The sequence below is a fragment of the Squalius cephalus genome, assembly GCF_949319135.1.
Source record: "Squalius cephalus genome assembly, chromosome: 5".
In the NCBI taxonomy this organism is placed as follows: Eukaryota; Metazoa; Chordata; class Actinopteri; order Cypriniformes; family Leuciscidae; genus Squalius; species Squalius cephalus.
In genome coordinates, this window is record NC_137126.1 from 49,571,035 (window position 1) to 49,595,384 (window position 24,350).

The 24,350-nt window shown below is 36.5% G+C and overlaps 2 protein-coding genes across 30 annotated transcripts in view; one reads left to right on the top strand and one right to left on the bottom strand.

Annotated features, from left to right (window-relative positions):
• Window positions 1–2,950, top strand: part of golga2 (golgin A2) — a 32,046-nt gene extending 29,096 nt beyond the window's left edge. For all 14 annotated transcript variants that reach the window (XM_079871885.1, XM_079871891.1, XM_079871896.1 and 11 more), the window contains one exon: window positions 2,024–2,950. In XM_079871885.1, coding sequence (XP_079728011.1) covers window positions 2,024–2,286 — 263 coding nt within the window. In that variant the 3' untranslated portion in view covers window positions 2,287–2,950. The remainder of the gene's footprint in view (window positions 1–2,023) is intronic.
• A 530-nt stretch (window positions 2,951–3,480) lies between these two features.
• dnm1a (dynamin 1a) overlaps window positions 3,481–24,350 on the bottom strand; it is a gene marked incomplete at its 3' end in the record, with an annotated part of 107,158 nt that continues 86,288 nt past the window's right edge. For 2 of the 16 annotated variants that reach the window (XR_013821296.1, XR_013821302.1), the window contains 5 exons: window positions 23,486–23,727; window positions 20,875–21,081; window positions 19,041–19,087; window positions 9,202–9,249; window positions 3,481–7,074 (listed from right to left, as the gene is read on the bottom strand). Coding sequence is in view for 8 of the 16 variants with exons in the window: in XM_079871912.1 (XP_079728038.1) it covers window positions 10,568–10,631; window positions 20,875–21,081; window positions 23,486–23,727 (513 nt within the window). Of the gene's footprint in view, window positions 7,075–9,201; window positions 9,250–10,334; window positions 10,632–16,614; window positions 16,652–19,029; window positions 19,088–20,870; window positions 21,082–23,485; window positions 23,728–24,350 lie in introns of those variants that run through there. The other 14 variants (XM_079871912.1, XM_079871910.1, XM_079871911.1 and 11 more) reach the window with 12 other exon arrangements.

Genomic DNA, 24,350 nt, shown 5'->3' on the forward strand with positions numbered 1-24,350 from the left:
ATGTCACTGCTAGCCGTTTGTCCGCTGTCTGTTAGCATCACGTCACCTCAGCTAATCCGCCTTTTTGCACATTTTCGTTTATCTTGGAGTGACGCGCTGCCAAGATGGCGACCGCTGGCTCCGCCCACTTTGGGCTTTAAAAATGCTCTTCAGAAACATTACGAGTGACGTCACAGACACTACTTCTAATATTGTTTTACATTCTATGGTACACACACGAGCATCAGGATGTGTGGTTCAGTTCGTTCGGATGATTTGATTCATTATGGAAACTTTATCATCAAAACTTGAACTGAATTGAGCTAGATGATTGGTTTGTAAAGTACTTGAAATTTAAGTCGTGGAAAACCCTTGAAAACAGACATTTTTATGAAGAGGTACTTGAAAAGTGCTTGAATTATTGAAAGATAATCTGTGTGAAATTAGTGTTTAATTTTATTGATAAAACAATCTTTTCACACAAAATTAACTGCAGCCCGTCTGATATAGATATAGAGCCATCTCACATGGCTATGAGCGTGATATTGCTCATATAAATATCCAAGTATATGATACAGCTTTCATTATTCAGGTCAATCATATATTCATGAGGGAAAAATATATATCTTTGTCATAGTATCCTTTCAATAGTTAAAGTTACCCATTGCTGCACTTTATTTGTACCATTTTGTTTTATTCGTTTATTTTTCTTTCTTTTTTAGAATTTGAAAGATATTGTTTGATAAGTGAGATCTTATCTGATTGTAGTCCTTAAAAACCAAAAAAGTAGTGCTTAAAGTCCTTAAAAAGCCTGTAAATTACTGTATTTCATTTTACAGTATCTGTACGAGCCCTGTTTACCTCTGACTCATATGGAAGCTTGTTTCCTCCACTTCCACAGATGCTACTTTATTTAATAATTGATGATTTTTGCTACATCAACAGTATTATTGAACTTTCGCAGGGAGTTTGATTGACAGGCGATCTGACCAATCATAATCCGCCATTTTTGTCCGACAAAGCATTCAGAAGAGTTAGTAGATTAATGTTGGAGGATTTGAACTTGAGAAGCGGTGTACACTGAAATCTTTCCGCGGTTAAAACAACATTCCTTCTGATGTTCATTCATGTTTATTTGATGCTATAAATGAACTAGAAGTAAGAGATGATCGGTTCACGAGCAGCTTTAAAGGAGAACTCCGGTCAATTTTAACATTGAGCTCATTTTTTTGTAAATTTGGAGTGCTGTCAGTACAGAGAACAACGACAAAAATCTGTGTTGCCTACACCGTGTTATCCTCTTTTTAAAATTTGCACCCTGTTGACTTCAATGGGGCAAGTTTTAAACCTGCTTTTAGCCTCTTAACATCCTTGATGTGTCATTACAAGTGCACAGGTCATGTGAGTGATTCCTTCAGAGTGAACACGGGTGAATCTGACTGCAGTAGATGTGAAAGATATGAATAAAAATGATATTTATTCAGCCAGCGCACATACCTGTATTTACATCCTGTTTTCGGGTCGAAGTCCATAGTAATCGATTGTCGAGTTCACGCGCATTGGTTTAGTACCTATGATCATGCGCGTGAACTCGACAATCGATTACTATGGACTTTGACCGAAAACAGGATGTAAATACAGGTATGAGCGCTGGCTAAATAAATATCATTTTTATTCATATCTTTCACATCTACTGCAGTCAGATTCACCCGTGTTCACTCTGAAGGAATCACTCACATGACCTGTGCACTTGTAATGACACATCAAGGATGTTAAGAGGCTAAAAGCAGGTTTAAAACTTGCCCCATTGAAGTCAACGGTGCAAATTTTATAAATTTTATATAAATGACCAAATTTGAAAGGTGAGACTGTTTCATATCACAAGTAAGCTGGTCTGTCCTGTGTATCAGTGTGTTGTCAGTGTCCTCTCTGCTCCGCGATGTATTGTTCACTGCGTGAGAACATGATGTGGCGTGAGAGAGGCGTGGCTTGTCGGACATAGTCCTGTGTCAGTTTAATCCTAAACTCCTCCCTGTTCCCCCAGCGGTTCTGGACATGAGCACAGCGGTGGACGTGTCTTCATCGGCCCAGTCCAGCACAGACCCCGAGAGTTCAGAGAGACCCGGATCCACGGCGGACCCGTCCCTGAGACCCAGGGAAGACGGGACGGCCCGTCAGATCATGCAGCTCCTGCAGGAGATCCAGAATCCTCAGGCCAGACCGGCTCCATTCCTGGGAGAAAACCCCTGCATCCCGTTCTTCTACCGGCCCGACGAACACGACGAGGTCAAGATCCTGGTGGTCTGAATCTGAATCTGTTTTCCTGCTCGGCTTCGGGACGTTCGGCGACATGGACTCTTAGTTTCTCTGGTTTCTAGAGAAATCTTGATTCTGAAACTCTCCATTTTTGGTTTGTGTGTAAACCAGTTAATCCATAAGAATATCAGTTCTCGCTGCTCTTGTGTCTCCCTGATCAATCCGTGCGATTACTTCACTTTATCAAACATAAGTGCAATAGACCAATCAGTGATGAGTCATATCACTCGTTACATAATAATCTCATACACGTAACATTCTAAGATATGATTAGAGCAGGTCTGGACTAAGAAGATGAAGTGTTTCCTGAAAGAATAAGGTGATGAAGTGTTGGTTCGCTTGTAAAGCATGTAGGGCAGAGAGCAACGTATTAGAAAGATCATTCGAGTTGAAAACAAAGTTGTTTTTGCTTCTCTTTGGCCATTATTGGGATTTGTTGAAAGATGTAATCATATTTTATTCCCCACAAACACACGAGCACCTTGTGTTTTTCCCAGAACCAGCGTTCCAGATGTTCCTGAGATTGTTTGTGGCGAACTCGTATGACGCCGTCGGCTGAGAGTTCAGAGTCGTTCGTTGATGTCGAGTGAGTGCGAGTTTATGAGAGCTGTACAGAAATGATATTAATAATTCCTCCTGGTTCATCTCTAAACAACATCCTCCACAGTCACACACATTCAAGAGCATTATGGTTGTTTGTCAGATGGATTTGATAACACTTTCTATGACGCCGTTCTCTTGTGTTTTTGTACATAAGTGCAATGCAGTTTAACCCGTTTCTTTCACGGCTACACCTTTAAAGAGTGAATGCGTCGCATACGGCTGTTTTAAATGCATTAATCTCTTTAGAAGTATATGCATATCACAAAATCTGCTTACAGGTATTTACAAAAACACTCCACACCTTATTAAGTAGAATGAATATTTACACACATGCTTCATAGAAAGTGTTAGCATATCTATATTCACCGAATGTGAACTTGTAACTGGAATGTTGATCAGAGTTCACATCTGAATACTGTGTTTGGTCTGAAGTACCGGGGTATTTGACCCTTAAAGCACTTTTATTGGCCACATCTGTAGACGTCAAGCTTTATGCATTTATATCTGCGTTCTGCGTGTATGAATATATTTTACAGTGATTATTTTGGGGCGTGGGCTTTAATCCGATATTTTCAGATCAAGTTGATTATTTTGCAGAGCTTGTTGATGTACCAGATGTGTAAATAGTGTAACTGTGTATCATACTGTATATTCATGGGGGGGAGAAGAGTGGATGTGATGCTTGCGTTTGCCTGCTGAAGAAGAGAGGAGTCTTGTGGGAAGAAAAAGGACGCGCCGTTTGTGTGGTTTCATACGACAGCCGAACTACAGGAGAATTCTATTTATTTGGGATAATGATGAATTACACACTAATCTGTTTTAATTACGACCGATGGAACACAATGAAGGAATAATGAGTTGTTTCATGTGGTGATTTTCCTCCTAAATAAACCTGATCGAGCAAAACAAAACCTGTTCAGCGTCTGAAGTTAATGATGTGGGAATCAGAAATGTGACCACTAAAGTCACTTTTTTTTTTAGGACAATATTTGGTCGAGATTCAACTATTGTAAATCTGGAATCTGAGGGTGAAAAAAAATCTAAACATTGAGAAAATCTCCTTTAAAGTTGTTCATTTATGTTGGCGATTGTGCTGCATTCACTCACACAAATACATGTTTTATATATTTACGGTAGGAAATTTACTAAATATCTTCATGGAACATGATCTTTACTTAATATCCTCATTATTTTTGGTATAAAAGAAAAATCAATAATTTTGACCCGTACAATGTATTGCTGGATATTGCCACAAAAAAACCTCGTGACTGGTTCTGTGTTCCAGGATCACATGATTTCACGCTTTTTTGGTTGTGATTTCAAGCATTTGTGTTTATAATGGTATAATGTATTATTTTAATCAACTTTTTTTCAATAACCTCGCTGAGAAACTACACTGCCCTCCAGCTGAGGTGAATCACAACACTACAGACTTTGATTAGAAGCAGAAAAGTATTTGAAAAGACAAAAGTATGAGAGAACGGCTGTTTAGTGAGGGAAACAACTACAATCCCATGAGGCATTGCAAACAGCATAATCAAATTAAAAACAAAACCTCATGTAGTGTACATGTAAGTTTATTGCAAAAATATGCATGTGTGTGTGTGTGTATATATATATATATATGCAAACATATATTAAGTATTTAGAGAGCGTAGACATAGACATTTATTATGTCTATGAGCGTAGAGATCTACGGTGGCCGAGAGCAAACAAAACAACAAATTATAAACACAATGGCAAGTCTAAAAACAAAATAAGTCAGAAAACACATGCCATTGTGTTTATAATTATGTTTTGTTTTTGGATTTGTTATTTTGTTTTTATAATTGTGATTTGTTTTGCACCTCTCAGCCACTGTGGAGATCGTCTCGATTACGTCTTTCGCAGTGATTCATGGGAGTGGGCGGAGCTTATGAGATCTTTTGGCCAATTTTACTTTTTTTTTTACTCTGATTGGTGGAATGTTTTGTACAGCATCATGGGTAATGTCGTTTTTCACCGTGAATTCTGCTGTTAAACAGAATAAGCTGAAATAATGCAGGCTGACGCAAATATAGATTAACAACCTCACAAAAATATTGTACTCTGTCAAAAAAAAAAAAAGGATCATGCTTTGGTAAATAATAGTCAAAATTAGTATGCCATAATTTTTACTTTTTATCTCTAAATTAACTCACATTTTGAGATCTCTTTATCGACTTCATGTCATTATGCCTTTTTATCTCATAATTATGATTTACCAAAGTATTTTTTTTTCTTATGTGTCCAAAATGGCCGTCCACAGAAATACAAATCAGGAAAGAAAAACTGCATGGCATATCGATACGCTAAAACAAATTCTCTTTATTTTTAAGAGTTTAGACCGTCTGACGACAAGAAAAACAGCACAAAAGCAAAGTTTTGTTACACTTAACTTTAATAATGACAGCCCTGCCAGACAAACTGGTGTGAGCAGAGGACACGTTACACACCTTCATTCATTCATTCACACGTTACACACTCAGTATAGTTACACCTTTCTGTCCAAACACAGAAAGAGGCCCGGTTTATTCCTCTAGACTCTCACTTTTCACATGATAATAAGCTTAATTTAAATAAATCACTTAACCATAATAATTTAATATTCAATAATCATACACGTGGGACTACACTAGTCACAATTTGCATAAATGCACCACAAAGATACGCGACACACTTAAGATACAGTATGCCCATGACACACATTTGAACTCTTAAATAACAGTAATGCTTTTCTCATCATAAGTGGGTTTAACTAAGACTCGGAGTGGATTCGGGGACGGTTTGGTGTGAATGTTGACGACAGAAACAACGGCACAGTTGACACCGCAGACGGTCTGGTCATGCCACACAACGTCAACTATTAGCAACAGGGGCTTCATCATTATTATTATTATTATTATTATTACAGCAAACCACAGAATCACGAAATACAGTCCACTGGTGGTGTGGAACGTTGCGTTCATATTTTCTCATTTTTTCAACCAAACAAACTATAATGATTTCTATGCATAGACCTGCAGTGACTTCATTTTTGCTTTCATAATGAACACTGAATTACAGACAGGAAAATAAATGTGCATAATTTCAATGCACAGCACATATTTTGGGAAAGTTTGTCCACACACTGAAAAAAAAAATCATGTAAAAGGTGCTTTTAATGTTTTTCATGCCATAAAATGTAAATAATAATGATATTTTTTTTTAAATCCACATGCATGTAGACGCATGTTGACATGTCTTTGAGAAGGACATGTGCATTTTACAGCACCTTTAATCATATGTGGATATGTTCAGAACATCATACTAGTTAGTATTTCTGCACTATATAGTATGCACACTATGCGCAATAGTATGCAAATGCTCCGAATTACTTGACAACATTGTTGCCTACTACTGTTTAGCATTGAATAGTGCACTTTCACATGCTGTTTATTGAAAGTAGTATACAGTATAGTATAGTATTCAATTCCATACAGTCTGTGTGTGGAAAACCTTCCCGACATGACAGATGTTATAGAGACACCGACTTCTTTGTGAAATAAATTAAACAGGTTTTAAGCGTGTGTTCACCCTTAAACTGCACTATTATGTTTTTGATGACATGCATGTAGATACCGATTATATTGCACTCTCAAATTCAATCCAGCCCCACTAAAAGTTCAGATTTAACTAAGCGAACGAATGATTTCTGTGCATGATCACGAAGGGTGAACACACGTCCTCGTACCTGAAAGCTTTACATCATCACAACAACGTTTACACTGCAAAAAAAAACTCTGGTTTTCCAGTGCTTAGACATCTTTTTTACTGGAAAATGAGACAAAAATACAGATTTTTTTTTCTGCAGTGTAGGAATAAATGGCTTTTGAATACTATGAGGAAGTCATTTGAAGGATTTGTTCCAGGGAAGGCCTCTAGTTTCTAGAGGATTTAACCAAAAGAGATGAACTCGTTTCTCAAACGCTCAACCGGACGATGAGCCGAGGATTCAGGAAACATCTCGTCTTGTTCTTTTTGCTCGTGTTGCTGGTGGGTTTGTGGTTGTTTTACTCAAAGTGTGGGGGAAACCGAGAAGAAGAAAGCGGGAAAGAAGAGTGTTTTAAGGGTCACGTGGAGAGAAGGGGACCGTCGGGGCTGCTCGTGTATGACCGGCTGAGCCATGAAAGCAGAAAAGGGAAAAACACAGTTAGAATTGAGACAAATAAACCCTAGAAAGTGTCCTCAGAGTCCACACGCTGAGAAGACAAACCCCACGTTCCCTCATCACTAGAAGTGTACTGTTTACAATATAACTTTCATTCTTAACAAACATTTGAATATCATTACAGTTTAGAGATCATTTATAATCATGTAAAAATAGTGGCCACACAACGTATTTGTTCACTTAAAAATGCCTAAATGTCATTAAAAAAATTCAATCAATCAAAAGCAGCTGGATGTTTTCAAAAATATGATTATGGTCGCCTGGCCTGACTGAAATGTATAATATGATTTGCAAGCTATAGCAGTGTGCGGAATTCATCTTTTTCGTTATTAAATAATGTATACATAAACTAATAATACACAAAAATTAATAAATAATTTATTATTGGTTCAGGAGAGATTCCTTGATATGATTGTGAAGTGCTTTGGGTGTACAGTAGTTTATGAAAGCACTAAATGCCTCATTCAATCATTCATTATTGTTTGATTGATTTATTTTTACACCGCTTTTCTTCCGAATTATCAGCATCATCTACACTGTCTTCGTGATCAAAGCTAGAAATATTGTTTTAGAATTTCAAATCGTACAAACTTTGTCAAAAATTCTTTAAAATTAGCTTGAAAACATTTTACTTGCATGGCTTTCTGAATACTTCATTCTGATTCCTCAATCACGCAATTAGCAGTCAAATAAGCCCACATAATTAGCGCTCATCGTGTGCTTATTGTAAATGTAACCTATAACAACACTAAATATTGACAAATGTGCTGTATTTTATAACATACTAGCGCTGGTCCGTTAAACCGCTTCACCGGTACTACTTCCCACGTCTCGTATCACTCCGCGTTAATAATTCATTCAAATAGGAAATTGGCGCCAAACGGTTTGTCTGGTAAAATCCCCTCAGAGGACTTTTGTTTTACTTTTATGTTGAAAATCAGACTTCTGACTTATTTATTTTTATTTTTTAAATGTAACCCACAATGGTGACCACACAAGATTGTGTTTTTAACTTAAGACTTGGTTAACTGTCAAATAACGAGGAAAAATGTTGGAGCTTCAGCATCCCACTGTTGTATCGACAATAGGTAAGACTTTTGGTTTATTATCTGCCGCCGTGCAGTAAATAACATCACTATAAGTGTTGAATGATTATAGTAGCCTAGGCTCTCTTCTTGTACTTGTAAGAGGAGTTTGATGGCTGCTACAGTGTTTAGCGGGCAATATCTTGCGCATTATTTGAGATATTCAAAAAATAACTAATACGTTTTAACTGATCTCGGGTCAGTTTTATAATTTAGATTTCGTTTTAATGACAAGGACGTGTGTATAATGGAAAATAGGTAGTTATTAGTTAATTGTCTCAAATTGGCATGGTTAACCAAGCCCTTGATCTTTAGCCTGTTTGTGTTCTGATTCAAATTTTACATAGTTTTAGGTTTCGTTCCCTCATAAATACCCCTGTGATAACACTGTCACTATCTAATTGTCATGATTTCAGTCTGGTGTTTCCTTTTCTTGTGTTTTAGACTCTTATTTGGAAGTATAGTTTTGTTCTTATTGTTCCTGTGTTTTCACTTCCTTTTGTCTCTATGGTTACTTTACTTTGTCTCTATAGCAACTAATCACTAGCACCTGTTTCTTGTTACCTTGTGTATTTTATCCTATGTGTTTCTTCTCTTTTTTGTCTGCTGGTTTTCCGTGCACGTTTGTTTTAGTTTCTGTTTTCCCCATGTCTAGATTATCTTGTCCTTTTCCTGGATTCTTTGGTTATCTGCCTGGATTTATATTGTTTAAATAAACTTTACACTGCATTTGGATCCCACATCCTGTACTAAAATACCATGTTTCACTAGTGTAGTGACATTCAGACATTTAGCTGTGTCCAAATATGTTTATGACCACCATATTTTAGTGTTTACTGAAATATAGGCTATGTGAACTACTATGGAAATGATGACTTAATGTTTGTTTTAAGGTTCAACATTTAAACAATTTTCAAACAGTTTTCTCAACTATGAGGAGTTTATGATGCAGACAGGGAAAGACTGTGGAACTATGGGAAAGTTCATTACCCTTCGGGGAGTTTGGTGTCGTCTTCTGGCCCATGAGCTCAGGGACCACTGCAGCCCGACACACATACGAAACAAAAACAAAAAAAGCCAAAAGTAATGTACAGAAATACAAATGCACACACGCACATTCCAGAAGATGCAGTTATCATGAGGCTCCAGAACACACTTTGGAGAGATAATGCATCCCGTATACAGTGGGAAATCAAGCGTCTGCGAACCGGGGCGGGCAGAAAACCAAAAGAAGCTTAAAGATGGCAGAAAATAAAGTGAGAGAAATGCATTCATCAAACCCTTCATATAACTTTTCCTGTCAAGCTTATTCTTTAGGATAAGGAGCCATATATGGTGAATATCATGAACAGTGATCTAAAACTCATCAACCGTCTGTCAAAAGAGTTTGAGTTCATAAAAACATTGAGTTCTAGATCTGGATTTTCCTAAACAGGAGTTTTCAAACTTCTGCCCAAAACATGCCAATAGTTTTCTTTCCTGTATTTTGGTTTGAATGTTGCACATTATCCGCAGTTCTCGAAAAGGATGGTTAAACGGTAGCCTAATGCAGTAATCAATACTTAGCGTTTGAAAAAGTAAAGTAATAAATGGATTACTTCTAATTACTTCTAATGTAATTGCATTAAATACTGTTTAAACTATAGAACAAATCTATATACAGTGGATTTAACATATTTTAATTTAATCTAACGTTAATGTAACCATGTCCCTTTAAATACGTTGGTCAGTTATATATAATTTTGTAATTTTATATGATTTATTTGAAAGAATTAAGAGCTGTTTTCAACTGGTAATGCAATACTTTTTAGAGCTAGTAATTAGTAAAGTAACCTAATTAATTATACTAGTGAAGATAAGATTAGAAGATTAGAAGCTAATTAATTACTTTTTTAGAGTAACTCACCCAACACTGCACAAGGGTTTTCAAACTAGTGTAAAATAAATATATAATAAGAAATATAATTAAACAAACTAAATAAATGTAATAAATAAATTAATTGATTTAATAAATAAATAAATTATACATAAACAGTATAAATTCAGTATTTTTACATGAAAATATATAGCTGACTTTTAAATTTTAGGACAATTTCGCACCAGGATGATCATATTTGGAGGCCCTTGCATCTAAAAGACTGAAAACCTTTGGCCTAACGAACATATAGCCTATAATGAGTTTGAAATCCGTGACCTACACAAAATGAAAACTTAAACTTGTGACAGAGGGTTGTAGAGTTGTTGTGCAGTCCAGGTGAACTGTGTGTATTAGTGTGTGTGATGAGGAGCAGGAGGGGGAGGAGTTCTAGCTGGGTGGGCGTGTCCTCGCTGGCGATCACGGGAATGGGAGGGGCTACTAGTCAAAGAGGGAGGAGTCTGTGGGTCGGTTGGGTCGTGTAGGTGATGCCGGGGGTCGTCGGCTGCCATGGGAACACAGAGAGAAGATGGATGAGTAACACACACTCTCACACACACACACACACACACACACAGACACACACACACACACACACACACACACACACAGAAAACATTCAGTCGGTGACAATTAAATTTAAGTAAAAATATTTTGCACTGAGATATTTAATTTTTTTTCTTTTATTAGAGTTTAATAATATAACAGTGTTAATTTTGACAGACAATTTTGATTTAGTTTTAGTCAGAGTCTTTTGACTAAAATGCCATTTAATTTTAGTCATATTTTAGTCATCTGAACTGTTTTAGTCTAGTTTTAGTCGACTAAATATCATAAGATAAGACTCGACTACAGTAGATTTAGTCGACTAAAATCTAATGGGTTTAATTAAATTGTAATGCATCAATTAAGCATTTCTCTAAAATGTTCAAACTCATGATATAGCCTAGTACTCCTGGAGAAAACATCTATTAACCTGTTAATATGAATAATATTAAGGTTTTGGACATGCAATACGGACAAAGATTATTTAACTGCTGTGACATATAACATGTTTTAATTTAAAATTAAATAAATCCACATCTCATAAATAAACAAGACATATTTATTTTTAATTAATGATATGTGCGTTCTTTATAACAACGTGCATACAACATTCTTCGTTCTTTCAAGCAGACATATTTATTTGTCTAAATTAAATATAGATTAATCCCTACTAAAATTATTCAGTCAAGAACATTGTTTTAAAACATACAGGACCAAGTTTTAAAACATGTTTCAGCATTCAGCGACCACGCCATGACAGAATGAAATGCCATGAAAAGAGACACACAACATGGACATCTGACACTTCACCTTTGACCCCACTGTTCAGTTTCACCCTAAAGGTCACGTGTAGCGTTTGAGTGGATGCTTGAGGTGTTTTTTAGAAAGAGGGATCATAAATGATGGTAAAATCAAATAAAATGAGTGCAGAGGGGCTGCAGAAGGAAAGGCTTTTCAGATCTTGATTAACTCAAATAAAACTGATAAACATTCAGAGAACTGATGTGATGTTTGCACATTACAGAATCTGTTCTGAGGCAGAATCACCAATCAGCATACGAGATGTGTACGTCAAAGCTGGGCAAGGATTTGATTGGCTATTGGAAAGGTTTTCACGCTCAGTAATTTAGATGATTTAGAAATTTTAACCCTCATCCTTCCCTCGGGTCATTTTGACCTGAAACTCATTCAAAATTGAGGTCCAAGACCCTTTGGACTTTTGTTGCACTTGAACCACGAATACACAAACCATTTTTTGAATGAATTTGAGGAGTTTTATGCTTAAAAAAAAAAAAAAAAAAAAAAAAAGGTAACAAATCCTTCACTCGTGGGTCAATTTGACCCCCTTAGGAATGAATGGTATGCTTCAGTACACATAGAAAAACCTCAAAATGCTCCAAATTCAAACTAAAAATGCTCAATCTTTACCAGAAAAATGATTTTATAATGTCTACATGTGTATGTGAATGCATACTGAAGTTAACTGACTTTAGGACCCAGAGGAACAGCTCATTTGCTCCATAAAGAGCTATAAGGACATCTAGAGTCATGAAATATCATGTTATATTATTATTTTTCCACAAGAGGTCGGCAAAGACACCCAATATAAGATATTTAGAGCTGAATTAAAAGGGTTATGCATGAAATTGTGAGTGATTTTGAAGTTGAAATAATGTGAGGAATATGTGCTTAAATTACTATTTATTTATTATTTATTGATCAAATCTAGTAATTTAAAGGTAAATAAAAATGAAAAAGATTGTTTTAAAAATAGAAAAAATATTATCAAAATAAAATAAAATAAGCTTTCTGGACAAAAAAAAAGAACAAAAAGTATAATTTTAGAGCTTCGGGTCATTTTGACCCGCGAGGGAAAGATGTGTTACAAAGTGCGAGAGAAGGATGAGTTTCGTCTGACATCTCATATCCTGAGGGAATGTTCGGCATCTCAGAGATCCAGTCCGTCTGTCCTTCACAGAGAAGAAGGCAAGAAGTGCATGTGCATATGATCTGCAAATGAGCTGTAGCATGTGTTTATACGCAGGGCGAAGTCTCTAAAGAGTGTGACTGTGGTTACCTGTCCATACAGACTTTATTGCATCTGCTCCTGTCTATACAGGGCCGGATTCACAGAACAGCTTCTTAAACATTTCGGTATTCCCAAAAATACTTCTTAAGAATATTTTACTCCTTAAAGGAGAACTCCGGTCAATTTTAACATTGAGCTCATTTTTTTGTACATTTGGAGTGCTGTCAATACAGAGAACAACGGCAAAAATCTGTGTTGCCTACACAGAGTTATTCTATTTTTAAAATTTGCACCCTGTTGACTTCAATGGGGCAAGTACTAAACCTGCTTTTAGCCTCTTAACATTCTTGATGTGTCATTACAAGTGCACAGCCTTCAGAGTGAACGCGGGTGAATCTGACTGCAGTAGATGTGAAAGATATGTATAAAAATGATGTTATTTAAGCCAGCGCAAATACCTGTGTTTACATCCTGTTTTTCGGTTGAAGTCCAAAGTAGTCGATTGCCGAGTTCACGCGCGTGATCATAGGTAACTAAACCTATGCGCGTGAACTCGGCAATCGACTACTTTGGACTTCAACCGAAAAACAGGATGTAAACAGGCATGTGCGCTGGCTGAATAAACATCATTTTTATACATATCTTTCACATCTACTGCAGTCAGATTCACTCGTGTTCACTCAGAAGGAATCACTCACATTTTCTGTGCACTTGTAATGACACATCAAGGATGTTAAGAGGCTAAAAGCAGGTTTAGTACTTGCCCCATTGAAGTCAACAGGGTGCAAATTTTAAAAATAGAATAACTCGGTGTAGGCAACACCGATTTTTGTCGTTGTTCTCTGTATTGACAGCACTCCAAATGTACAATAAAATGAGCTCAATGTTAAAATTGACCGGAGTTCTCCTTTAACATAACACTAGCTACAACTAATACATAATATTACTACTAGGGATTCGCACACGTTCTCTAAAGTGAAACCAATGTTCGATTGTAAACTAAAACGCAGTGGGTCTCATTTATGAAACAAATGTACGATAAAAAAACGTACAACTCAAAACTTGGCATTTATCAATATGGACGTGAGCGCCGGTGGCTACCATCAAATCTCACGTCTCAGCTCGTGTACGCTAGTTTTTAAGTTATCGTGAACATAGCATATAGTAAATCTGGTGGAGGATTGTAATGAGAGCATTTTGTTCATTTAGGCTAGATTATTTTCCTGACCGACAACCGAAGCTCAGTCATTCATTAACCGTTAAGATTAGAATGTCAAATGAAATTAAATTAAGTGACGCATTTTTTTTCAGGGCTTTAGCTTTATATATGCAAATATAACAGCATTTAACAGAACATGAGGATTCTCACACACATCACGCACCCGAAGCGATTCTGTGATCCGAGAAAAGGAATAAAATAAATAGGACTACATGAAATATATTTCACTTAAATAATTAACAGATTTAAAAAAAATTCAAATATATTTAAAGTGCCCCTATTATGCTATTTTAAATGTTCCTAATTTTGTTTTGAGGTCTTTTACAATATTTACATGAATCAAAGGTCGAAACCACTTTAATTTTCTCATAATATACAGTTCACCTCGCCTCGTTTCTCAAAGAGTCTGAAAACGTTCATTCGAAGATTCAGTTTCTCTAAACTCCTCCTTCCTGAGAGCCTGCTCTGATTGGTCAGACGGCTCAGTCTGTTGTGATTGGTCGACTGCTCACAGCGTGTGTCAGAAATGAAACGTCCATGATTATATTTGAATTCCTCAGTGACACGAACAGTAAGCAGTGTTTCCCCTACAATGTATTAAGCAATGTTTACAATGTCCCCTACAATGTTTCAGCGCCGCTGCAAAATCTTCACATGATCAGTAATATCACGACATTCACTTACACACGTTGTCATAAGGGGCCGTTCACATGCAAATATTTCAAATGTGGGCGCGCGGAAAGCGCACTCAGAAGCGACGCGGCGACAGACACAACGACACCACGACAGACGCCACGGGAGAGTGAGCAAGCGTTTGTGGAAAGGAGAATGCGGTACAAACTTTTCTCCGTTTAAGTCCATGGGGTCGCTGTGTCCATTTTTTTACTGTCTATGGAAAATATGCCGTCCCGCCCCTCCGTGTTCGGCGATCAGGTTTCATTCTCACGCAGCTTGTTTAGTAACTTCCCGTGCGGGTCTTTTCCGCTCCATGTTTGCGCCGCGCTCTCCGTTCCGTGTGTGTGTCGGCACACTGCGCTCTCTGCTCAATGTTCCGCTCCGTGCTTGTGCTGCTCGTTCTGCTCCTTAACGGCCCAAACGCTCCAATCATGTAGGCTACCAATCACGCACTGGAAAAGCAAAGTCCGCTCAAATAACGTGAAATTTCTAGACTTCTGTTTGCTGAGCTGGTATAGCAATGCTGGGCAACAATGGTAAAATTACCTGCTCTGATCACATGCTCTGGTAATAAGAGCTTTGTATGACTATACTTTATTTTGATAATTAGTCAAAAAATAAATCTGTTAAATCTGAGTATGTTGCATAGAACTGAATGAAGAATAATATATTGATGTTTTATATTTTAATAGGGCTATTTTCTGTCCAATTTGTGTGGACATTTTTCTTTTTTCCCCCTTTTTTGTGTGTTGTTTAATTTAATTAGTGATTCTATATTTAAATATTGATGATTACAAGTTTGGGGGAATTGCGATTAATCACAGCAAATTGTCTTTCTTACATTTGAGCCCCTGGCCCTGATGAACTCTTTGCACGTCCCTGGAGGTTAGTGAAGTAAAATAGGCTATGCAAGCTAGTCATCTTTTAAACTAATGAAAAGTTTAATTTGGATTTTAATGTTCAGAATGTCTACAGGATAAAATAATTTTAAATGAAAGTACTGGTTACATGATGATGTATCTAAGTGCTAAAGTGTGTTACAGAAAAAAGATCAGTAGTGCAGATGAGGGAGGAAAGAGTTTCATTTTTCCACTATCAATTTCTACCTTACATCTGAAAATTAACACAAAAGAAAAACATGAATAATCCTGTCCTAATCCTGTTTGTGACCAGTTCAAGGTATGTGCTGCAATAATCATGCCTTCTGTTGATGGTATGTCAAATTTGTATGTCTCAATGTCCATTTCTATCCACAAAACTTGCCAGAAGTCATGGTTTAAGGGGTTATTAAAAAAAAAAAAAAAAAAAAAAAAAATCTTGCACCCCCGGACAACCCCCCCCACCCCCACCCCCGTAACAGCACCGCTGCTGGAAAAATTTCTAGGGGAAACACTGGATGGCGTTGTTTTTTCCGTATCAGTTCCAGTGAGTCTCGTTCTCTAGAAGTGCATCAAAGTGGATTCACAGTGTTTTCTCCAACGCGAACTAAACTCTTCCAGTCTCGATACAACTGCAGTGTTTGAGGGCGGAGCAAAGAGACGCTGCTCAGCCAATCAAGAGCACAGGCTGGCATTATGCAAATGAGTTACATTGTTACACTGTAACAGGAAGTGAGAGTGAATAACTGACGACTCGTTTCAGACGTTCAGAATCGATTCTTTCTTTAAAACTTATTCGTCGTGCACTTTGATCTTTAAAACTTTGCAGACATTTTACATTCACAAACAGCTGCTATATTACACACTGCATGAAAGGTAATATTCGAAAAAGCATAATTGGGGCACTTATAATATTTTTGAACATTCTTATGAAGATTTTCGTGAATCCAAACGACTGTCAATCACGAACACTGGCTGTCTGAGTGCTTCTCTAGTAGCTGGGCTTATTAGTAAGTTATTTTAGATTAATAGATGATTTGTGGACTGCGTGTGTGTTGTGTGTGTTGTGCGTGTTGAAGGGTCTCAGAGACAGTCGGCCATGCAGAAGGAGTGGGGAATGGCGAGAGAACCACAGACGTACCAGAAGCGCTACTCCTCATTGGTCACTGATTGTAATTCTGTGAAAAATAATCAATATCAGCAGTAGGGATTGAGCCAGAGCGATGGGGAGGAGGAAGAGAAGGATGTGCGACACACACACACACACACACACACAGTTAACATGGAGGAGACACAGAAACATGAACACTTCTCCAATCCAAGCTAACCAGAGACTGACGTCCAAAACCTCTCGTTTACTCGTTACTTAGCCAATTATGAGTTTTAATGCGTAAGAAAAAAAGTCACACGGCAAAAAATGCTTTTCTTACTTAGTATTTTTGTCTTGTTTCCAGTCCAAATATGTAAAAATTCTTAAATCAAGATGCATTTACTAGATGAGTAAAATGCTATAAGATATTATGTCTTGTTTTCTGGGGAAATAAAATCAAAATTAAGAGTTTTTGCTTAAAAAAAACTAAATTATCTGCCAATGTGGTCAGAAAAATAATCTTGTTTCTGTTTAAATTAACATTATTTTTCTGACCCCATTGGCAGAATTACTTACCCAATTATGAGTTTTAATCAGTCACACAGCAAAAAATGCTTTTCTTACTTAATATTTGTGTCTTGTTTCCAGTCGAAATATCTAAACATTTTTAAATCAAGATGATTTTTTGGGGGATTTGGGGAAATAAATAAAAATGAAGTTTTTGACTTAATGGGATTAGAAAAATAATCTTGTTTCTGTTTAAATTAACATTATTTTTCTGACCCCATTGGCAGATAATTTAACTTGTTTTAAGCAATAACTCGCTTAATTTTGATTTATTCCCCCAGAAAACAAGACATAATATCTCTAGTACCTCTAGTAAATGCATCTTGATTTTAAGAATTTTTTGATTTTGGACTGGAAACAAGACAAAAATACTAAGTAAGAAACAAAAAAAGCATTTTTTGCAGTGCTCAATCATCATGATGAATATTTAAAACTGGTTTTCGGGTCAGAGGTTTTGCAGTTCAGCGTGGCAAATCATTCCTTAGGGACTTCAGCATTACATGTAGGATTTAATAAGGGTTCGAACGAAAGGTGTGTGTGAGTGACTGCTGGGAAAGTGTGTGTGTGTTGCTGTCAGGAAGCAAGCGTTAGTGTTAGAACGAGTCAAATCACACGCAACAGAAGACAAAAGTTCAGCAATGGACACAAAGTAAAACAAACAGAAGAAAGAGAGCAGAACCATCCCTCATGATGACCTTTCCTTTGGACGGTTAGTGAAGCGTGCGTGTGTGTGTGTGTGTGTGTGTGTGCTGATGGGATCGAGACGTCCATTCAGTGACACATTGATAGATGAGGTGCTAAATATTAGAGCTGGGTGATATAGTAGTTAAAGCATTAAAAAGCCTGATATTTATAAGCCTTTTGATGATATCATTTCAAACCATTTTAGGAAAGATTCAAAATACTTGCAAGATGTAAAATACAAAAAAAATGTGGTCATCAATACGTACTTGTGTATAAACTACCTCTCAAAAGTTTGGGGATGGTAAGAATAAAATAAAATAAAATACATTAATTTATTAGGGACGCATTTAAAAATGACAGTAAAGACATTTATAGTGTAAAAAAAAGATCTCAAATGCTGTTCTTTTGAACTTTCAATTCATCAAGAATCCTAGAAATAAATAAATAAATAAAATCAGTTTCCACAACAATATCAAGCAGCACAAGCACAACATTGATAATAATCATAAATGTTTCTTGATCATCAAATTATCATATTAGAATGATTTCTGAACGATCATGTGAAAATTCAGCTTTGATCACAGGAATAAATGACACTTTACTATATATTTACATATTAAACATCCGTTTTAAATTATAATATTTTACAATATTACTGTATTTTTGCTGTATATCTGATCAAATAAATACAGCTTTGGTGAGCAGAAGAGACTTTTTTTTTTAAATCTTACCGACCTCAAACTTTTCAATGCTAGTGTATTCATAATAAAACCTTTTAATCTATGAAAAATGCCATGGAAAGACTTCTGTGAACACTTTCCACACTAATCATTCACTGAATCTGAATATTTGAACCGATTCATGGAAATTAATTGAACTTATCAGCCTGAACACACTCATACTCGCGCGTCACGAGACAACAAAACAACCTGAAACTAGTCTAATGACACAATCTTTGACCAATAAGAAAGCACATTAAAAATGTCAAATCTTTTATATATTTTTATATATAGGCTATATCACCCAGCCCTACTGAGAACACATTGTGCATCAAACGTTTGAACGATAATAAGAGTTGGCGGCAGACTGTGGACATCTCAACATGATTTGATGGCACTTTAATAACCATAATAATAATAATGAGTTGAATTTCAGTGATGGTAAGACTGCGACTGCTTATCGTTTAAACGTTGGTATGGTGAACGGTTAACTCACGGTTAACTCACCCACACCACTGCACTTATTCCACCGGCTAGAATCTCACAATCCGCGGCTGAGAGCAAACGGATGTTCTTATTAGACGGCAGAAGGTTAGTCTTTTCTGAGCATCATGTTTCATGTACAGTGTTTTATGTTGTCATTTCTGCACCATCAGACGGAGGCGATGTCTACACTAATCTGGATACATTTGAAAACGCATCTTTTCTCTACGTCTTGGCCTTTTGTCCACACTGAGACGGTCAAAAACTGAGCTTTTTGAAGAAAAGTGAGTAGAGCTGCACGATTAATCGTTGAAGTGCCTCGGTAGTCAATCATTTTATCCCTTAAAAATTATCTTTGATCACCAAAAACTACATATTTAAATGTTTTTTCCTTGGAAAAAAAAAATCATCATGCCTTAAAATAGCTTGAATGTACTATGTAACTCGACACGGTTCTATGAATATATGCAGTTCTATGAATATGCAAATTAGCAAATGAGGATTTAGATTTATCGGTTAATTTATCGGCTTTTAAATATAAAGAGTTATCGGTCTCTGCCAAAATGTTCATATCGATGCATCCCTGTTCATTACATTTTACTCATAGTATATGCAGTTCTATGAATATGCAAATTAGCAAATCGGCTAATTTATCGGTTATCGGCTTGTAAATATAAAGAGTTATCGGTCTCTGCCAAAATGTTCATATCGATGCATCCCTGTTCATTACATTTTACTCATAGTATATGCGGTTCTATGAATATGCAAATTAGCAAATGAGGATTTAGATTTATCGGCTAATTTATCGGTTATCGGCTTTTAAGTATAGAGCTATCGGTCTCTGCCAAAATGTTCATATCGATGTATCCCTGTTCATTACATTTTACTCATAGTATATGCAGTTCTATGAATATGCAAATTAGCAAATCGGCTAATTTATCGGTTATCGGCTTGTAAATATAAAGAGTTATCGGTCTCTGCCAAAATGTTCATATCGATGCATCCCTGTTCATTACATTTTACTCATAGTATATGCGGTTCTATGAATATGCAAATTAGCAAATGAGGATTTAGATTTATCGGCTAATTTATCGGTTATCGGCTTTTAACTATAGAGCTATCGGTCTCTGCCAAAATGTTCATATCGATGCATCCCTGTTCATTACATTTTACTCATAGTATATGCAGTTCTATGAATATGCAAATTAGCAAATCGGCTAATTTATCGGTTATCGGCTTGTAAATATAAAGAGTTATCGGTCTCTGCCAAAATGTTCATATCGATACATCCCTGTTAATTACATTTTACTCATAGTATATGCAGTTCTATGAATATGCAAATTAGCAAATCGGTTAATTTATCGGTTATCGGCTTGTAAATATAAAGAGTTATCGGTCTCTGCCAAAATGTTCATATCGATACATCCCTGTTCATTACATTTTACTCATAGTATATGCGGTTCTATGAATATGCAAATTAGCAAATCGGCTAATTTATCGGTTATCGGCTTGTAAGAGTTATCGGTCTCTGCCAAAATGTTCATATCGATGCATCCCTATTCATTACATTTCATCATTAACACTAATAGGTTTTTCAGTGTGGATAGAGTGTTTAGAAACACAAAAGCCATTTTCAAATGTATCTGTATTCATGTAGACATAGCTGGAATTGGTCGTCTTCTATTGGTTGGAAACCAATGTAAAACAAACAGATTGCATTTCCATTAGGTGGCGCTAGTGCTGCAGAAATGACACACTGTAGCTTTAACACTCACTCCTCAAATCTGAGCGCATTATTATTGTTTTCCAGCACAAATGCATTATTTCATCAGCAGTTTCTCCAGTCAGACGGTCTCACCTGGGCACTCCGGGCGGTGCGCGGTTAGGCCGGGACGGGACCTGAGGCGGGGGTCCAGCGAACGGGTCTGGAGAGGCTCCTGGGCGTGAGGGAACGGGGGGTCCGCCGGCAGCGGGGGGTCCCGGGGCCGAACCACGAGAGCCTGGGCGTGCCGGGGGTCCTGGAGGAGGAGCCCGTCTCTGAGGGGTCGGGCTGGTGGCCGGAGACCTAATGGAGAAATATTGAGAGAATTGAGGCTTAAAAGCGAAATTCGAATTTCTTTCTTAAATATTCGCAAAATTCGAATTATATGTGAATTCTAAAGGCAATACTTAAAGATGCTGAATGTAGGCTAACTTTTTCACTCTACTAAAGGTCTAAAGTCCTTCACAAGCGTAATAAAGATCCACTTATAAAAAGGATAAAAGACATTTCCATGTTTTGTTTCCTAAAATAGATTGTAGATAAATTTCTTAATCTTATCTGGCGCTCTTTTTTTTTTTCGTCGTATAAATTATCCTGATACTATTTCATTGTAAGAAACCGCTGGAAATGATTCAAGAGAACTTTCCGAATGAATCAAAAGGAATCAATTTCGGACCTTTTTGTTCTGGTTCGAATTCATTCATGATTCTTAACAGCTGATATGATTTTTGAAATATTGTCTGGGATATTATAGTAATATTTCACAAGTGATGCCCCTGACCTGGTTTATGTTCTTAATAAATGTCTCTGGTTTTATTGTTCGCAATTCATCAGAATTTTTTTTTTTTTTTTTTTTTTTTACACTTTTATCCAAAGCGACTTGCATTGCATTTCAAGGTCCACATTTACATTCTTATCAGTTCTTGCTTTCCCTGGGAATCGAACCCATGACCTTGGTGTTGCAAGCGCTAACGCTCTACTGTTTGAGCTACAGGAAAGCTATTTTTAATAATTATTTGATTATTAAATAAAGTTATCAAACTAGTCGATCCTAACTTATTTCCCACTAAATATGTAAAAGTTTTACATCACATTCGAAAAGTTAGATCATATGTGTTCTGAAGGCAGTTTCACGTTGACTTTAAGAACAGCTTAAGATAATAATAATAAGAAGAAATCAGCCTTTCTTAATTTTGGTGAATCTAGAGAAACAAACATGTATAATTGTACTCATCTCTAAGCATTCTGTGGTGTTCAAGAAGTTAATCCCACAGCCTCCAGTAGGTGGCACTACTGTTCCAGTCTGTAACTGAGCATTAGTGGTGTATTATTAAATGTCATTTTGTTTTGAACTGAAGTAAGGCTTCAGGCCTTGAGCTTAGCTCATGAATATTAATGAGTTCCTGCTGGCATCACAGGGGCCTTCCTGAACTGTCCTCTAATATTAATGAGCCCAGCATTAACCCATCATGCAAATTCACTATGATAGTATATATATAATATGCACACGTCGTCTTTTTCGGATAAAAAAAAAGATTTTTTTATGCACATTTGAGCATCTTGGCGTTTCCATCCAGCATTTTTTTTTTTTATGTGATATCCCAAAATGCACGTAAAAATATGTGTATGGAATCCTACACTGCCGTTCAAAGGTTTGGGATTGGTATGATCTGTAATGTTTTTAAAAGAAGTCTATTGTGCTCACCAAGGCTGCATTTATTTGATTAAAAATACAACAACAATAAAAAGTATTGTTAAATATTATTACAATTTAAAATAATTATTTTCTATGTAAATATAAAGGCTAGTAAAGTGTAATTTATTCCTGTGATCAAAGCTGATGTTCAGCATCATTACTCCAGTCTTCAGTGTCACATGATCCTTCACAAATCACTCTAATATGATGATTTGATGCTCAAGAAACATTTATAATTGCTATCAATGTTGAAAACAGTTGTGTACAATTTTTTTTCCAGGATTCTTTGAAGAATAGAAAGGTCAAAAGAACAGCATTTATTTGAAATATAATCTTTTGTAACATTATAAATGTCTTTACTGTCACTTTTGACCAATTTAATGCATCCTTGCTGAATAAAAGTATTATTTTCTTTTAATTTCTTAAAAGAAATTCTTACTGACCACAAACTTTTGAACGGTAGTGTATAATGTTACAAAATATTATATTTCAGATAAATGCTGTTCTTTTGAACTTTCTATTCATCAAAGAATCCTGGAAAAAAGAAAAAATTACACAACTGTTTTTAACATTGATAATAATCATAAATGTTTCTTGAGCATCAAATCATCATATTAGAGTGATTTCTGAAGGATCATGTGACACTGAAGACTTTTTTGGTGTTTTTAATCAAATAAATGCAGCCTTGGTGAGCATAAGTCGATGCTCAAACCGATCCCAAACTTAAAATAAAAATATAATAAAAAACAACTATTTTAAATTATAATAATATTTCACAATATTAGTTTTTTTTAAATAAATTAAATCATTTAAAAATTTTAATTAATAATTTACAATTAAAAATGTAAATAAATACAAAATAAATGCAGCCTTGGTGAGCATGAGATCCCAAACTTTTGAGCGGCAGTGCAGCGAATGACACATTGAATGCCCAAGACTTTCATCGCCCAGTAAAGACGTGATTTCCTCATGGATTAACCCTTCGCTGTCTCCGTGTTCCCCCGAACGCACCTTCCCCCGGAGCCGGAGCGCTGCACCTGCAGCCAGGAGTCGTCCACGGGCGGAGGCAGGGCCGTGGTGACGGTGGTGGTGCTGATGTCCCCGATGATCAGGAGCGCTTCTTTCAGAGCGTGATACATGCGGAGCATCTCGTCTCGGTGCTGCGCCTGATCCGCAGACTCCTCCATCAGCGTGTTCTGGTCTCCACACGAGTACAGCTGAGCCAGCAGCTCCGCGTTGATGAACTCCTTCGTCTGAGAGAGAGAGAGAGGATTAATATCAGTGTTTTCTTAGTGTAGTGTGGATTAGGGCTGCACGATATTGAAGAAAAATGCGATATGCGATAACTCATTAAATAATGCGATATTCGATAAATGCGATATATGAGTGTGTAAAATAAACTTTATCTTTCAAATATATTTAAAATTGTATAACCTACATCAACATACGTGTTTCACATTCTTTTCGTGACAGTAAAACATCCCTACAGCTTCTGAAAGTGAACATCAGTGCTTTACTGTATATCAGAAGTGTTATTCTAACATCAGTGTAAACCTTGGGGTTATTTAGGGATATTTAACAACACAAACTGAATAATCAAATGTAAAAATAAACCACTGCTTAGTTTTCACTGTATGAACTAAATATATCCTGATTCTTATTAAAGCTACAAAAGTTATTCAGCCGAGAGCAGCGAGTGATTTTCTCTTTGTCTTTAGTTCATGACCCGTTATTGCGATATTTCGATAATTTCAATATATTGTGCAGCCCTAGTGTGGATCATAGTGTGAGCCGTGTTTCAGGCTTTTAAAACCCCGTAAACTAGTTGATGAACTCCTTCGTCTGACACACACACACACACACACACACACACACA